Below are 18,789 nucleotides of genomic sequence, written 5' to 3'. Positions count from 1 at the left end.
AGGGACTATGATTTAGCAAACTTGAATTTACACTAACTACCTGAGGATGCCTCCACACAAGTTAAAGCTTTTCTGGCCTAATAGTTTTTAAAAAGAAGATTTTTGAAGATTTTCTCTATATATTCCTATGTAAAAATTTATCCCCCACTGTGGCCTCACACTTCCCCCGGGGATTATGATTTAAACAAACTTGAATCTGTACTATCTGAGGATGCTTCCACTCAAATTTAGGCTTTCCTGGCCTAATAGTTTTTGAGAAGAAGATTTTTAAAGATTTTCTCTCTATATATATTCCTTTGTAAAAGTTTATCTCCCCATATTGTGGCCCTGCTCTACTCTAACAAATTTTCAATAATTCTAAATTATCTCCCCTTTAAAGACGGTGTTGCCCTTCATTTGAACAAACTTGAATCCCCTTCAACCAGTAATGCTTTGTGCCAAGTTTAGTTGTAATCTGCCCAGTGGTTCTGGAGAAGAAGATGAAAATGTGAAAAGTTTACAACAACGACAATGACAACAGACATTAACGGACAAATTTTGATTAAAAAAGCTTACTGGAGCTTTCAGCTCAGATGAGCTAATAACTCAGACACTGGACCTGCACCAAAAACTTTAACCAGGTCTAGACGCCGAGGCTGAGGGTATAGTATAAGCTCCCCCCGACTTTGTTTGTTGACGAGCTAAAAATCTAAGCTTAGATATTCACTGCAGTACTTTCTATTTTCACATCATGGAGCCAGGGATGAGCAGTGCTAGTTATCAAAGTGAAAAAACAGAATTTCTTGCTGAAATCTCCCACTTGAACCACAAGATGTAATTTTTCAGTCGCGGTCTTTTAAAATGCATTACCATCCTAGTGGGATTTTTAAAAACAAGAGGCCCATGGGGCCACATCGCTCACCTGAGCAACAATGGGCGTTCAAAAGATATTGTGCCATATGGTCCCTCGGTAGAATAACAAGAAATAAATATTGTCAAGTATTCGAATTTTACACTTATTTTTGCATACACGTAATCTTTAACATTGTACCTTCATGAGATACTATTTTTTACCACAATAAGAAAATCCTACACAAGATATAAAACTAAACATTTGGTAGGTGTAGTCTGTTAAGTTGTTAACTTCCAATTCCCTGTATATATTCGTTCTGCCCCCCCCCCCCCCCCCCCCTTTGTAAAGCGATCAAAATATATGAGAGCATATAGGTACATTTTTTTCATCAACTACTTACTAGTTATTGTATTTTAAAAAAATAAATATAATAGTAATTGTATTTTATTTAAAAAATACTACATGTATAGATGTGAAGAAGGAAATTGTACCTCAATGTGCTCAATTCCTCAAATTTAAAACATTCAAAAATTTAATTTGTCTTCTCCATTATAATTAAATGACTGTTATTTACCTCGCGTACAAACCAGGATAATTTTTCGCTTTGATATTTTCTTAGGAATAGCGATAATTACTTTATCCCCGCAACAGAAATGTGTCAGAACTATGGAAACTGTTTTAAAGATGTCGTTTTTATTTACTCGTGTTTGAAAAGTATTTAACATACTCTAATTCATGTAGAATTTCTAATAATCAACCAAAATTTCAGCGTCAATCGTAGAATTAAAAGCAAGATACAGAGCTCACAGTTCGCCTAAGTTTGAGTCATATTTTGTTCACATGAGTTTTTACATTCAGCTTAAGATTTTTAACTTGGTATTTCCTATTCAGCATTTAAAATGGAAAAAAAAGAATGGTCTAAGATTTTCAACTCTTTTATTCACTCAAGACCAGTTCACTGGTATTTGAGGTTCAAAATCAGTTTATACAAATGTACATAAACACAGTCCAGGATCACATGTACAGTAGGAGTAATAATGACGAAAAAATGTTAAGTTTACAATACAATTAGTTGTTAAAGTTGGTTTCTGGAAGAACAGACTATGAAAATTTTCTTAATAAATATTGACAAACTTTTTACTTTTTTAATCTTTAGTTTTTAAGATCTGTGTACAAACATAGAATTGTGAGCAAATCTCTGTATCTTGCTTATAATTCGAAGCTTAACACTCAAATATGGTTAGTAAATAGAAATTGTAAACAATTAAACACAAGAAACATGCACTATAACAAATAAAGAACACAATTTATTTTTTCGAAATGAATCATATATATACATGTATATACCTACATATTTCCGTCAGCGATATCAAACTCTATTTAAACTGAATAAACTCGAGAAAATGCCGAGCATCTCAACAAAACCTATTGCATTAATCTACTATTACGCAAAATATACTGCCGAATTACCGATAGAATGAATTGTATTTCAGTACTTTTTTTTATACATCAGATTTTGCTTAATTTGCGCAGGTAAACAGTTAACTGTTTGATTTACCGAAGTCTCTGATTTGATACGTAAAAATCACGAAATACAGACGATAGTTCCCAGGTTACAAAGCATAATGAAAACGAAACGAAAATCAGAACAAGCTAACACCAACGTCATGTGTGAAAACTGTCAACGCATTGAAATATTTAGCCTCAATTTACTTCACAAAATCGGCACCAATATATTTTGCTTGTTTCAAAAATTTCCCTTCATACACAAACTGTTGCATAGCAAGCAAATTCATCATAGTCAGATCGACCCTTTTTCGTATAATGTCATGGCTGCTTTAAACAAAGAACCTCGTTTTAGAAGTATGGAATACGAGTCTTGGTAAAATGGGTATGCAAACCCGGGCCGTGGCAAAATAAAAGCCGAGGCAGATCGACAATCGTCAATTCCAAATACGCATTATTTTGCACAATATTTACAGCGAATACAAATATACTGGTCCATCAAATATCCTGACATTTTAATGAGATTCGCAGATTAATAACTGCCAATCTTTTGTTTTGCCCAGACCAAGTCTTGCCTACCCATTTTACCAGATGCCAACGCTAAGCTGAAATACGCCTTTCCTTTATTATTATTTTCGTTATAACTCAGATTTGAAACAGAATTAGCACTTAATTTTTGCAATTTATATTTTCCTTCCCATAAGGATAATTTATGCTAAACTACGTTGAATTTGCCTCGGTAGTTCTTGAGAAGAAGATTTTTAAAAATGCACCCCCCTTTTTCTACAGTTTCAAGGTTTTCTCCGCTTTGAATACAGATCGGACTTTTATTTCTGCAATTTATATTCGCCCTCCCATAAGGATGCTTTGTGCCAAATTTGGTTGAAATTGGAACAGCGGTTTTAGAGAAGAAGTTCAAAATGTACAAAGTTTACAGACGGACGGACGGACGGACAGACAGACGGACAGACGGACGAAAAAATTTTATTTGGCTCTTCTATTGATAAAATTTTAGAGTCCTGGGAGTGTCAAGAAATAATTCAAGTGTTGTTTTGAATAGGGTTGCTTAAAAAGTTTTGATACTAAAGTGTTTCCATCACATGATAGTGCATCAATTATTATATCTCTCAAATATTACATACCATACAGTCCTATATGAATGTTCAATTACCTGCATTTTGTGGTATTTGACTGAGTTCTCTTGGAGCACAGCATTTATTATCTTTTTGATCATAGAAAAATTCCCAATACTGCCAGTCAACCATACCATTTGGCAACACATAGTAATTGTAGTAGAAATTTTGACTGGTAACTGTCTTTGGTATATAAACTACTCCCTCATAGTAGATATAATCAGCATCAGGACCTGTGATCCTGAAAGATGCAGGAATGTAAAGTTTCAAAAGAGCACAAACCATTCCTTTACATCATCTACTGGTACTTTGATTTTTCTCACAGAATGAAGCTCTTACCTGCCATTCAGTCAATTGAAAAATAATTTTTCTAAATTTATTTGTAAAAAGGGGCCTGTAGCTATTGAATTGGGAAAAATTGGCTACATTTTGGCCAAATTGGGAAAAACTATTATTAAAGATTAAATGCAAGGAATTAATATCAGTGTAAAATTGGGAAAAGCACATCTCGCAGATTTTAATTGCTTTTGTTTTTCTGACAGATGTGAACTAGATAAAACTATGATAAAAAATTTGGCGTTTGCAATAATATATTCTTACGATTTGATGCAAAACGGTTGAGTCATAGAATTAAGTGCTGGCATAAAATAAGGAATCTACGGTTTAAGTTTTATTATTTTATTTCTAAAAATTAATTCTATCTTTTGATTTCCACAGTTTTAGAGCTAAATTCCTTTTTTTAAATTAAAATATCAGCAATTTTTTCTAATTGATTTTTTACCTTTTTGAAGGGGTTGTTAGAGAAGATGAATTGGGGGAAAATAAGTAATTCTTGCTAAGAGAAAGGAGTGAAATTTGGATATTATTGATAAGCGATAGAAAAATTACTGATTATTGACTGCCATTCATTCAACTTTCTAGAACTTTCAATTTCATTCAATTGACTAAATGTAAGAGCTTCATCTTGTATTTCAGAAACAAAATGAGACATAAAATTTTACTTGTGTTGAACAAACAGGCTTTAAAAAAGCACTTTAACTTGGCATTTTAAATGTGGCCTAAATTATATTTTTTTAAAAATGCCAAGTGAAAGTGCTTAATATTTTTATTTCAGCGAACATAGCAAAATTAACTCTGCAAGTTAATTTCTTGCTATATAGTATACCAGTTGATATTCATTGTTTTAAAGGACATATTGCATGTTTTTCAATTTTCGGAATTTTTAAAATAAAATCATTCTATACTCATTAAAAATGAAGTTTATTATCGTTTTCATAAAATAATCTGGCTAATTCGTGAGTTTGAAAGCGATGAAATTCAAATGTTGCGATATGCATATTTTCTCTCTCGATCTACCCGCCATGATGTGTAACGTCATATGCGACCTCGAGCGAGAAGGTGCTGTTAGCCATCTTTGTAATTGGATTAAATTTAAACGACAATTAAACTAATTATCACCTATTAAATTGGCGATAACGGGACATGATGGTGTTTTGTGCTTCCTGCGGGTGTTCTAGCCGTCAAAAATGGGGATTTGGACTGTTGTTTTTTGTAAGTTTCTCTTACGAAAGTATGCGGAAATCTTGCCACAAATAGGGGTTTATCTGTCGACGAGAGGATATATAAATAAACATTCAATACATATAGTGTCATTAATAAATCGTATTTATTTTTCAAAGAAAAAAAAATAGAAGTTTATGCACCATGGGACCTGTGTACAAAACGCAAGTTCATAGGAGAAAAAATATAACAAGAGACGACGCCATTTTGGATACCGCCTCACTTCATTAGCTTTTTTCTTATTGTTATTGTTAAACTTTACGTTCATGTATGCATTGGTTTTGAATAAATGATTTCTTCATTCATAGCTCACCGCTGAAGAAATCGTAATTGAAGTACAGGTGGTAAGATTTCTGTGAGTTTTATTTTTCTGTGGGAGAAGTCAAGGATCGAGTTGTCGATATTGAATGTTTACGCGAGAAATAGACAGTTTGTTGATATATATTTATACGTAAATGGATTAAAAATACGGAGATTGGATCTTGCAGAAAAAATAATAATAAAGGAAAACGTTCTTGCCTGCTTTTATAATATACAATGTATATATTTATACAGTGTAATATGAAGTAAACAACCTTAGAAAGTTGTGACCAGTTACTGCCGAAGAAAACACTTCTTGTGCACCACAGTTTTACAATAATGTACATTCTGAGTCGTTAGGAACGCCAAAAAGCATGACTATTGTATATTTTAATATAAAAAACACCTTTAACCAATTTATTTGAGCTAAAATCCTTACTAAGTTGTGTTTACAATGTTTACATGTCGATCAATTTGATCGTTATTGCCGACTTCATCGTCGCTTCTTTGGCTATATCATCGTTTTTTATCAGTACTGGTGGCTCAATCATGTACGACTGAATAATAAGATTCTTTTAATTTAGTCAGCATGTAAAATAAACAACGTACAGTAGTTGGCCATAAGTATGTTCCCAAAATGGTCGACGTTAACGTAGATCTTGTCATCGCCTGAAGTTTTTTTGACTAACTTAACTTCTAACAACAAAGAAAAAATGACTAGGCAAACATATATATTACTTGTATTTTATCCTAGGATATGAAATATTCTTGCAATTTTCCTCGTTTTACGATGTAAAGGCTCGCAATCAATATAAAGTGAGACTACTCGAAATGTCAACCACTACAACTTTTTCTAGGTCACGGAAAATTCGGATTTCGTTTTTTGACCTTTGTAACCATATTATTAGCATTTTTCACATAATTTCAATGATATTAATGTCTGAACAGTATGTAAGCCAAAGTATGTGTTGATGCTGTCATTCTGCTCCGTTTAATTGGGACTAAAAGTCTGGTTATCTTTTTCTAACAAACTATTGGCGATTTGTGAAGTGACGAACAATTACTGATGAGAAGCAGTCTACTTACAGTTTTATTCATCACATTATACTTTGGTCTTGCTGTAAATCAATCTGTTTGATTTTTGAAAGCATGTTTTTGGTTGGTTCTGAGGACTTTGAAATGGGATTCAGTCATCTCGTGGTTACCTAATCTTAAAACTTTCAGATCGAATTACGATTTTACCATTATTCCGGTCTTCCGTATTTTTAAACTTTACATAACAGTTTCGGCTGTATATTCCGTTGATCCTTCCAGTTTTATTTATGTATAAATCCCAAATCTGACATCTGTATTACGACTTGTTTCTGTCTTCCCATACGTTTTTTGTCGTTCGTCGCCATGTTGTTGTGCAGACGATAAATGTTTACCAAAGGGGAATAACTCCAAAAATAAACTCGGCAAAAGAAGAAAAAAAGTCGGAGAATCATAGGACACGTTTTTTAAATCTGGCCATCAAAGAAAAATATGCTTTATTTCCTTTTAAAATGTACCTTACAGAAAAAAAATGTTATGGCGGCCATTTTGGGAACATACTTATGGCCAACTACTGTACATGGTGAATAAATGTCAAAGATAATGCTAATCCTACAATTTGTTTACAATCAGCTGTTCGAAGAAGGTCGCATGTGACGTCACTGTACCACGTGACACGCTATCTAATTAACGAGTTTTTAAACGATCGGGCTATAATTTAAATTGATGTTATGGCTAATTACCGCTTTTCTACCGTTATCAAACAGTTAGAAGTAATTTTTTGGTACACAAGGAGGCCAAAAAATGTAAAATGTCCAATACTTTAGAAACATGCGATATGTCCTTTAAGGAGAATACTATTTTTTAAATTATAAATTGAATTTTATTTTTAATTTTATCCGTGAGAATTTTTTCTTCCACAAAATATTGAGAAAATAAACACTTGCAAAGATATTCGTTAAACAGCATATAATTAGATATAAATTTTCCTACCCAAAAATATTATAATAAATAGGTTGACTTTTTTTCAGTGAAACCTCTAGATCTTAGTTTCTATCTCATTTGCAATATTAACAGTGTTTGGAATTGACTTAGAATAGACAATAAAGATATGGTTCTAAATCTTGATAAATAAAAGCAGTCAAAAGTAATTCTTAGGCTTGTATTCTACTGTATTAGTCCTAACAATTGTGCTCTGAGCCTCAATAAATATATGGGGTTAATTTATATAAGTTTACATTGGAATAATAGAAGTTTAAATAAACACTTACTCTTTTGGATGCAGTTTATGACCATGATACTCAGTCCATTTACCAAGAAAGGTGTTTTGAAAGGTGATATAAACAAAATCTTGATTTGGATTTCTCACAAGTTGCTTTGATACCAGAACATGGAAATGGACTTCAACTGTCTTTGTCATGCTCCTTGTCACTGGTCTGCAATAGTTTAAAAAGAAGTGCAACAGCTTTGCAAATTTCAACAATAATACTCTCAGCTTCTTCCGGGTTTTTCATCTTTATATGGATTTCAGCAGCTGGATTGAAGTGATCTAATCACAGATCCAAATATCTCTATATTTTAAGAGTTGCAGCGAGTTCAAGGAACAAAAAACATATACCGGTATCAGTAATATATATACTTTGTGTATCAAATTTCAAAATACTGTCACTCTTGGTGAATAAAATTCATTAAATTAATTGATTAAAGTAATTTTATCTATACACCAATGAATATATCATTAATTAAAACAAAGATATATATGATTGTGATATGTGTCAAATCTGCCCCCCCCCCTTTCCCCAATTCATGGCCTTTTTTTAAAGTGTTTCAGATACATTAATATCACTGTCATGTTATTTTTTAGATGGGGTGATATAAGATACCGGTATATTTTTCCCCTATTTATCAGTTTTTATTTTTTTGCACTCACTGATGAAACTACATGATATCAGAAGAGACATACACTATTAAAGTTAATCCTTTTTCATATATTTTTTCCAAATGACAATTTAGAATACAGCTTTGATCAAGCAAACTTTTATTGCCAGTAGTTACTGTTAGTCTTTGGAAGATACCAGTAAAACTTTGTTCAAGAATGCGCTAAATGGGTTCCGTACAAAAAATTGCTTGAAAATAGGCCAATTTCTGCTAAAAAAGCAAATTGACAGGAAAAGTGAAGGTTACCATAACTTTATGATCTAGCTAATACTACTAAATTGAGATCATTTGGATCAAAATAATCACTGTGAAAAAAACTTAACAATTAATTTACATGTACCAAAATCTCTGTCCAAAACACCCTCAAGAATTAAAGTATTGATGACATCAATATTATGAAGACATTTTAGGTTCTAAAATTATCATTAGCATTATTTCAACTTTTACCATATGTGATTCTATATTACACATTGTCTTATACATTAAACTTACCGACTACTTCCAGCAGCCTCTGCATAGCTTTGTGATTTATTGGTATTCTCTTTATTTGAGTCTGAGGAATCATTTTGACTCTAGAAAGAGAATTTGGATAATTATTGTTTAAATGTAAAAACAAGACAATTCACAACATGGTCATGGGTCATTTTAACATGATTAAGAATCCTGAAAAAAAAAAAACCTGAGAAAGGTATAATAAGCTACAACCTACAAGGCCACCTTTAAGAAATTGTTGATTAGGTTCTCCAATCCTCAGCCTCTAAGCATTTTTTCATCATAAAAATATTACTCGACCTTCAAACTTTTTTAATAAAATAAAAGAAAATAATTGATGGTATCCATGCATTTTACAAAGTTATTGCAATTTTGCCCTAGATGAATAATGGATATACAAGCTGACCAAGATCAAATTTTAAACAAGAGGCCCAGGGGCCACGTCACTCACCTGAGCAACAATAGCCATAATTTTTTATTAAATGAGCATAATAGAATCAAATACAAAATATCTTGACAATTCAGTACATTAGATCTAACACAAATTTTTTTTAAAAATCTGCCGATTTTAATTCACATATTACTAAACCAATTTTGTTTTTTAAGGTTTTATCTATTCCTATTTAAAATTCTCCCCCACCCCCCTTTGTGGCACAACTTTTCTCAAGGGAATCATGATCAAACGTCAATCTGCACAAACTGTGCTTTCACACAAGTTTCAGCTTTTTTGGCTGAATGCTTTTCAGAAAAATTTTAAAAAATTTTCTTTATATCTTTCCATGTAAAAATTTAACACATACCCCACCCCAATTGTGGCCCCACCATACCCCAGGGATCATGATTTGATCCAACTTGAATCTACACTACCTGAGGATGCTTCCATACAAAATTGAGCTTTTCTGGCCTAATGGTTATATGAAGAAAATTTTTAAAGATGTTCTCTATATATTTCCATGAAAAATTCATCCCCTGTTGTGGCCCGCCCTAACCCCGGGGGCCATGATTGTCACATATTTGAATCTACACTACCTGAGGATGCTTCCACACAAATTGGAGCATTTCTGGCCTAATAATTTTAGAAAAAAAAAATTAAGAGTTTAAAACTTGATCAACTACAAAATCTGTTATTCGATCATGATTTGGATCCTGCTTAGCCTTTTACAACTTTTTGGATATTGGGGATTTGGAATGAAATTTTTTCAAAATACATGAATATAAAAGGAGCAGCAAGAATTTATGTATATTGAAGAGTGGGGTTAAGGACCATTTTACCAAAAGAACTCTTTTAAAACTTGCTAAAATACACACATAATTTAATGTGTGCTAGCTTAGATGATGTCATCAGTTTCTGAAAATGATGGTGTGGTATTGGAAACCCACAGTGTGGTGATCCATAAAATCCGATCACATTCTGTAATATTCACAATATCAAGATAGGAAAATTTAAGGGTAAATAATAATAGATCTATAACTAAACTTTCTGTAAAAATTGTGCATGAATTGCAAATTTTTATTATTAATTAAATTACCTTGTTTGATATTCCCGGAACATTTGTTTTATTTCCTTCCATAAATATTACTGGGATCTGAACTCGTCCTGTTTGACCAGAGCTTGTGTTATTTGCTGCATTCCCTGTTGCTGCTGATGTAGACCCAATATTTTCTTTTTTTGATTCATCTGCATTCATTTTTTCATCAGTTTTAGGTGTCTGTGATTTTAACTGTTCATTTTTCTCTGTTTTTCCCATCTTATCTGCTGTTTTTGAAACATCAGATGATGATTTTTGTACAGCAGCTATTTCTCTCTCTGGTTTTTTCGAAGAACCTGTTTTTATTTCCTCCTTTTTGCTATCAGAAGGTTTAGGTACCAACTGACCTTTTTTCCTCTGATATTCTAACTTTTTTTTCTTTTTCTGTGCTGAATGCTTTTTGTTTTTCTTTTTACCACTTTTATCTGTACCTTCATTTTCTTCATCATTATTTCCATTTTCTTGTTCATCTTTCTTGTCATCTCGATGGTCATCACCACTATCATCATCATTATCATCATTGTCATCATCATCGTCATCATCATCACCACTATCATCCATGTTTTTATCTTCCTTTTCCCCAGTTCCCTCTTCACTATGATCCTGCTTATTCCCATTGTCATCCCAATCTGATTGGGTTTCTGACAGGTGAGGTTTTTTTCCAGCCTCTGGAATGTCTCTGTTAGGAGATTTCCTTTTTCTAACATCAAGTGTCTTTAGGGCATCGATCACCAGCTGCTCTTGTCCACCCTCTTGACTCCAAGAAGACTCGTACAATGTGTTCTCTGTGGAGAGTGTTCCACTATCTCGCACTTCATCTTCTGCTCCTTCATTCTGGCTTGGAGTGGCTTGTGGTTTCTCTACATTCTCAGCAGAGAGTGTGCCCATATTACTTGTTTCACTTAAGGCACTACCAGTTTCATGAGTAATACTGATTTCACCCCCTTGTGATATGTCCATTTTTGGATTAGATTCTACACTTCCTGTTCCAGTGTTACCATTAGTAGTGTCCATTCCACTCTCTTGTAATTTCTCCAGATTGTCAGTTTTCTCTTTTGTTGTATTTCCACTTTCTCCCACTTCTCCATCACCTTCAAGATGTACATGCTCCATTGATTCACCAGATGGAAAGTCTACAATTTCCATGGAACCCAGAATTCCCTTCTCTTGAAAATCTCCTTGTTGTTGCGGTTTTGAATCCTGAATACTTGTAGAAGAATCCAGTTCTTTGGCAATGTTAGCTAACTGTCCATTGCAGAAATCTGAACTGTTCTCTAGATTTATTGCTTCATCATAGCTGTGCCTCCTCTTCACTGGTGTTTCCTCCTCAGTTGAGCTAACTGACACAATTTCAAATTCCATGTCTTCACTTGTATGATCATCTGATGTTTTGTTCTCTTGAACATCTTGGTTTATAGTTCCACCTATCAAATCTTTTTCTGGTTTTGTTGAAAAAGTTTTCTCAACAACAGCTGTGAATGTGAAAAAAAATGTGATTAAAATTTGACTTGATTTACTTTTCAAATATTCGCAAGTGACTTTATATTGTATAAAATATCAGTAGCTGTTATAGATGCATCTGATGAAGTTGACAGAGAAAGTTCATGTAACCATATCATCCTGAAAAATTTCTCATATAACTCAGTTTAATTTCTGCACATGCATTGTCAAAAGGTAATCATTATATAGTACAGATATAAAAATTCGTTTGAAATACATATAATGTAATGCACAAATTCTAAAAAAAAGATTTTTAAATTTAAGATATTGATGAAAAATAACTTTGAATGTCAATAAGAGACAAAATTTTCACTATACCTGCAGATGCAGAGGTCTTTGTCTGAGAAGGCTGACCTTTTGGAGGCTTCCCACACTCTGAACAGAACTTGATGCTTGGTGTTACTATGTTGTCACATAGTTCTCCATTGGATTTCTCTCCATCACACATGGCAGCCCCTGGCAGAAAGGCTTTTGAGGATATCCGCCAGGCACACTCATGGCAAAACCTGTTGGAGCTATCGATCATGGTACCACATGCTGGAGTTCTTCTGCCATCTTCCACTGTGTTGGGACAAGGAATAGTCTGGATGTCCTGACTTGCTGGCGCCAACACCTTCTTTCCACATTGTGAACAGAATTTCACATCTGCTTGCAGTGTGGATCCACAATCACAAAGCATTCTGGATTATTTTTCCTACAAAACATAGAAAATTTGTGAATAAATTTCACTACAGATACTACATGTAACAAGTGGATGACAGATGGACACACAAAAGTTAGATACTGGATTGGCCACTTATCAATAATTTTTATTGTACTTTTAAAATCAAAAGGGATACAAAGTTCTGATTTGAACTAAATTTTCTAAAACATCATAGAGGACAATATATTGGATGATCACGTTGGAAAGTGTTGTGACAATTTACAAAGCGAGGCTTAATGGACAATAATGGTAACACATATATATAAATTATATATAAACGAAAATCAATCAACAAATTAAGTTGAATCAGGGGTAGTAGGGGTTGAAAAATTTTCTTCCAGGTCATGGGTGCCGCCATATTGGTCGCCATTATGTTCGACAAAGTTAACTCATTCATTAAATGAGGGGCGCTTTTCTATGTTAAATTAACTGTCCATTAACTTTATTAAAAACTGTCAAAGTACATGACTGTGAATTTTAAGAAAATGATTGACTATATGCAAACCAAATAAGTTTTAACAATGCGACTAGTTTCACATATATTGTCTTATTAAATTATTAGATGGAGAACAAAAACATTAACATCAAGGAACCAACCAATTCGACACCAAATAAAGTTTAAATAGAAATTTATCAACTTATGAAATAGGTAAACATTGAAAGATGAATTTAAAAATTCTCCGAATCACGTACTACTAGTTTTCTTTGGCTATTTCCAAAGGCACAACTTTTACGTTTTTACGTATGAAAAATGACTAACATGAAGACTGAGACATGCAACGTTTAGTTTAACTTTGGCTTATGATTTGGATAGACAGGCAAATTCAAAGTGAAACCATAAAATCTGCGCTTGGCCCAACGGTCACACTGTTTACATATTAATGTCATTGGGCCTACAAATGTTATCTAATAAATTCAGATCTTTATTGTTTAAGTGCTTGCTCTTTGAAATCAAACATACTTAATTCATGCAGACATTATAAATTTACTTATATTTGCTGGCCTCATTTTTTTCAATCCTGTGAAATGGAAAAATTGTAAAATAATTTTGATTACCGGCCGGTATTAAAAAATCCATAGAAATATTTAACAAAATAGAATAGCCTTTATTAGTTTTACTTTCTGGTAATTGGAGATCATATCCATAGACTCTACCTGCTTTAATCTCCTGGACTGCCAATATAATAGCAAAAAGTGCATAAACATACATGTTAACCTAGACAGTGATGAAAAATAGGTAGATTTTAAACCGAAAAGCGGTAGCATCGCGCGCGGCCTTTTTCGCGTATATTTCAAAGCACAGATTTTTATGTACTACATATGTAGTAAGGGTTTCTGATTAGTAATTAACGATATCAACTAAAATATAAAAGACTTTTGAAATTTAGTAATATTAACACTAGCAATTAAAATGTTCGTATGCATTTACCATTACAATAATTACCGGTAAGCTATTTTTAAGGGAAAATATTTGAGTGCAGAGCCCTTAACAATTACCTTTGTTCAGAAAAATAGGTTAAGTTGCCAAAATTGATCATATAAGAGAATTAAGAACTAGTAGGAATTCATATGTTCTTTTTCAATATCAAAATGATGTTTACATGCTTATTTATTACAAATGCAGCATTCAATAAATTGCAAGTCAAGTTTACTGTTATGGCCAAGTTAAAAGATATATTCAATCCTCGTTAAAGCCACGTGTGGAATTGCAAAGCTTCTTTTTCCATTGCGAGGATAATATCGACATGTCTTGTAACTAATGTAATCACGGGAAGTGGCTTCTTTCATCGTTCAATGTAAAACACATGCTTGAAAACTTCCAAAATGGCTATCTATCAAAACAAGGAACGTATTTTGAAGAAAAGCGGTAGATTTTAAAATAAAAGCGGTAGGCGGGAGACAGAGCTAAAAAGCGGTAGACTTCCGCGTAAATCGGTAGAGTTAACATGTATGGCATAAATTTCCCAATTGATTACACATGTTACAAGCTCTTGAAATTAATAAAACATACCTCTTAAACCTTAACCTCATAAATACTAGTATATTGAACAAAAGATTTCAAGAAACATTAAAAAAAAATCCCAGACAAATGAAGATAAATGATGCAAAAACACTGTCAACTGATACAAATGGCTCAGTTTAGTAAACCACAATTACATATGTATACAATATACCTGCAAACTACGATGTAATCATATTCAGGCTGCAGCGAGATATCTTAATTACACAGATATACGTCTTAAAGGTAAAATCCTTCTTTCGTTTTAGCAATGACCAACTGATATCATTTTTTCCATTCTAGTTTTTGGAAACTTACAGATAACAAATATCTAATATAAAGTGAGGTCATGTTATCGATTCCAATAACTCAAAAAGAAACTACTTGCGGTTGCCTACAACATGCATATGTGCACGTCACAGATAAAATAAACAAAACAAAAAAACGAAAGTCGCAAATAACCCTTTTATGTTTAAATTCAAAAGAATCTATGACAACTGACAAGGCCGAAGGGACTTCAACAAAACATTCCGTCTTTCTCTTGTTTCTGTCAAAAACAGTTAATTATCTAGAAAAGTATTGGACCTCTACTAATACAGTCTGGTAAACTATAACACTTACCGTCCTAGTTCATGTTTGTCTCACACAATGACAAACTAAAATTATGATGCGATACAATTATGCACATGACTTTTCCCTGTAATCGTTACTTTCGTTTTGATTTCAGTGCAGGCGGTCGGAACTCCTCGTGTATGTAGTTCGCGTAAGCAAGACATCCGAGAAGTACCAAGTAGAACAGCGCGGGAAGGATTGGGCGGGGGGGGGGGGGGGGGAGAGTCTATGATATCTTCTATGCTCCCTTCCCGGAAATATATTTCAGGGTTGAAATGACACATTTTCAAACAGAACTTCGTTTAGACAATAGTGTTCACATCGAAGTAAAAAACACAAATATGTTTTTAAAGTATTAAAATTTGTCCTAATTTTTTTTTTAGTTATTCCGCATATTTTTATCAAAAGCTTTTCGTATCGACCAATTTCCCTACGCGTTTTAACTTACACCAAATTAACTATATATATGGAAAAAAATCATAATAAGAGTTATACTGTATCAGGGACGTATATACTAACTAAGTATATACGTCCCTGATTATTTATATCCTGATATATAATCATAATCCGAGTGAGAAAACATTCAGACATATTTAGTAATGAATAAATATATAACATCATATATTAAGGGTCATTAATATAAAATACATGGATACTGTCTTGAAATATATGAATTAAGCAATATTTAGGCGGGTTAAGAAAACGTGACAGAGGGCTAGGCTAGCTGAACCCTCTTCACGTTTTCGACCCTAGTATAAATATAGCTTATCCTTCGAGACATTTATGTTTATTCCACAATATAATGTCAATCTTATTAATTATAATATATAGATTTCTTAATCTCATTTCCTCAATTTATTATCAATTGTTGGTCTACCGACACTTAGGAATTATAGCTGCTTAAGTTTTTAGTCGGCGCCGGGTACCCCAACACCGTGAAAAAATATCAAATATTTTTTTAACATTACTTTGCTCAGTTATTTGTTTGGGTTTCTTTCATGTTTATGCCAAATTTCATCAAAATCCGTCACTAAGAAAGGGAAATATTTGTAATGTCTCAATAATTTCTGAATAACCCTTGTATATTTCATCAAGATGACTATCTGAACATGCTTGGAAAAATCTAGAACATTTTAAAACATTTGAATTTTTATTCAATTATAGACAATTGGTATCTATAATATAAATGCATATATTTACACTACATTTTAAGTGCATGGTGCATGATATACAAATGCTATGTAGCTCGTGATCATTAGCCATTGTGTATTACATGTACATGTACATGTCTTCATGTCTTTCTGCATTTTATACAAGTTTCTCTGCACGGATTTTGAATTTTTAAAATTAGTTAACTTTAATGGTGACAGCTTTTCCGCATTCTGAACAGAACTTATCACCAAAAGTTAAGATATTCACACAAAGTTTATCTTCTTCCAGAACACCGTCGCACATCTTGGATTCACCCCGGAATATCTTTGGATCCACCGCCCAGCCACAGTCGCCGCAGAACCGCTGAGTGACCTCAATCCTGGCACCGCACGTCTCCGGGGACCTCCTCCCGTGGAGGGCGGTGTTAGGGCACCAGCCCGTGGCGGACACTGATGTGTCGGCCATCTTTGACTTCTGGCCACACTCAGGGCAGAACTTCGTCCGGGCTCCCAGCTGTACCCCACAGTCACAAAACATGGCGCTGTCAATATTTATATATTACGATACTATACAACCTGAAATCAACAAAAGCCCCCCCCCCCCTCCCCATTTCCCCTGCTTTCTTCTTCCTACAAACTTTAATTCACGTAAATATCCATTTTACTCATAGTCCCTAATTATACATGTCGATACAACAGATACTGTATTTATATGTAAATAAAAGAACATCAAAAAACTAAACGAACGTATACACATACAAGGCCGTTTGGTTAAGAAGGTAATCAGAAAATTTGTGTTTGTACATTGCTTTGGTGCAAGAAATAAAAAGAGTCATTTGTAGGGTCACAAAATTATATTTTATAACAGTGCAGGGTGTTTTCTTGGAATGCTTTTACAGAACATCAAAAATATGTACGATTTGTAATGTTTGGGTGTTTGCTTGTGCCCACATAGTATTATACAGAAATATACTGGTAGGTCACTTGATAATGGCGTGCTATTTTGTGGTTTAGGATAACACAGATTGCAGTTCGTTCGAAACAAAGTACAGTTTCATATGCACACTTACATGTATTTTAAGATATTTGTAAAAATAAAACACAAATTTTGATTCCCTTACATGAATGTAATGATGAGTAGCAATTTAAAGTATGCGAACTTTTTAAACATTTGAATTTTTAAATTTCACTCACCAGGCACATTAGAAGCAATCGCCTTCCTTGACAATTTTAGAGATAATTTGTTAGTTTCTGTTTCCTTTCCTTGTAAAATGAAATGAAACGAGAGAGAGAGAGAGAGAGAGAGAGAGAGAGAGTACTAAGCATTTTAGCAATTTTAATTAGCGATCAATCTATCGATAGAGGAGGGAGATCAAGAATGAAATACTATACATGTAGTTTGCAAGTCGAAGTAGTTTTTACAATGTACTTCAAGTGTTTACAAAAACTATTTATTGCTAGCGCTCTCGAGCGCTAGCAACTACGTTAGTCCTTTTCACTGGGATACGCATGCTCGACTCCATAGTGGGGGATTCTGGGAATACTTTACTACTCTCGATAAACTGTACCATTTGAATTTCTTTTTATCATATTCACATGAAGTTTTGTGTTTTATTGTAAAAGTCAAAAAGTAACAATTATAGCTAAAGGTTTTATACGTTATGTTCAATATTATAATAGATAGCTTACTTTATCTTAAATTCCCTCAAGCTCGGAAAACAACTTCGGATATGTTTTCCGAGCTTGCCGGAAAGGCCCGAGAAGATACGATTGCTACAAAACAGTACCAATGGTTCTTGAAAATTTTCACCTCGAAATTGAAATTACAGTAACTACATAATGATTAAGGCAATGAGCTATGCCATTGCCGATGTGACGTCCGCTCTCGATTCACAATTCTAAATTGAGACCCGACTCCAGCACAATTCGCGTAGGCTACACCAGAAATATAAACCAATGTTTTAGAAATCTGCTTCTGTGTTTTACGATGGCTACAGCGCTAGCTCACCAATCTTTTTAAAAGATAATCTTGTAGACTTTACAATATCAATCTAGCTGTGACTGACGACTGGTAATCATAGTTTATCTCTCAAAATGATATTTAATTACTTAAGTTATCATTTTAAGTACTGAAGCTTTTCTGTTTCCAGCACTTTTCGGTTAATATTATTTTAATCATAATTGTGCCCTTTTATTGATTTTCTAAAAATATATAATAAAAAAAAGTCAAATTTTATGGTTACGGTTTGACGAATTAATTCTCAATAAAAATTCTTATAAAACATTTAAATTTTACCGGGGGGGGGGGGGGGGGGGTTGGTTCTAGATTTGAGCAGTTAAATTTAGTATATAAAATAGGCCTACTATATTCTTAAGTTATTTAAATCGTTCAAATGTGCTGCATTTAAATATATTGGGGCTGATTATATTATACTTCAAACTTAATTATTTATAAATGGGAATTCCAAAATCGATTATTTTAAAGTTCTCTCAATGTTTACA

The 18,789-nt window shown here is 33.3% G+C and overlaps 1 protein-coding gene and 1 long non-coding RNA gene across 4 annotated transcripts in view; both read right to left on the bottom strand.

The window, feature by feature from the left end:
• Window positions 1-15,283, bottom strand: part of LOC105349012 (E3 ubiquitin-protein ligase rnf213-alpha) — a 108,572-nt gene extending 93,289 nt beyond the window's left edge. For 2 of the 3 annotated variants that reach the window (XM_066072384.1, XM_066072386.1), the window contains exons 1-6: window positions 15,146-15,283; window positions 12,141-12,516; window positions 10,323-11,794; window positions 8,794-8,873; window positions 7,635-7,799; window positions 3,510-3,712 (exon numbers count right to left, since the gene is read on the bottom strand). In XM_066072384.1, coding sequence (XP_065928456.1) covers window positions 3,510-3,712; window positions 7,635-7,799; window positions 8,794-8,873; window positions 10,323-11,794; window positions 12,141-12,501 — 2,281 coding nt within the window. In that variant the 5' untranslated portion in view covers window positions 12,502-12,516; window positions 15,146-15,283. Of the gene's footprint in view, window positions 1-3,509; window positions 3,713-7,634; window positions 7,800-8,793; window positions 8,874-10,322; window positions 11,795-12,140; window positions 12,517-14,699; window positions 14,720-15,145 lie in introns of those variants that run through there. The other variant, XM_066072385.1, reaches the window with a different exon arrangement.
• Window positions 15,284-16,273: 990 nt separating this feature from the next.
• LOC117690870 (uncharacterized) lies at window positions 16,274-17,589 on the bottom strand. Its single transcript, XR_004602762.2, has 2 exons — window positions 17,482-17,589; window positions 16,274-16,829 (listed from the first exon to the last, which is right to left on the bottom strand). It is a non-coding gene; the product is annotated as an uncharacterized lncRNA (long non-coding RNA).
• Between the last annotated feature and the right edge of the window lie 1,200 nt (window positions 17,590-18,789).

This window comes from Magallana gigas, chromosome 9 (assembly GCF_963853765.1).
Source record: "Magallana gigas chromosome 9, xbMagGiga1.1, whole genome shotgun sequence".
Classification (NCBI taxonomy): domain Eukaryota; kingdom Metazoa; phylum Mollusca; class Bivalvia; order Ostreida; family Ostreidae; genus Magallana; species Magallana gigas.
Note: the sequence above shows the minus strand (reverse complement) of the source record. Positions and strands in the feature narration are given on the sequence as shown.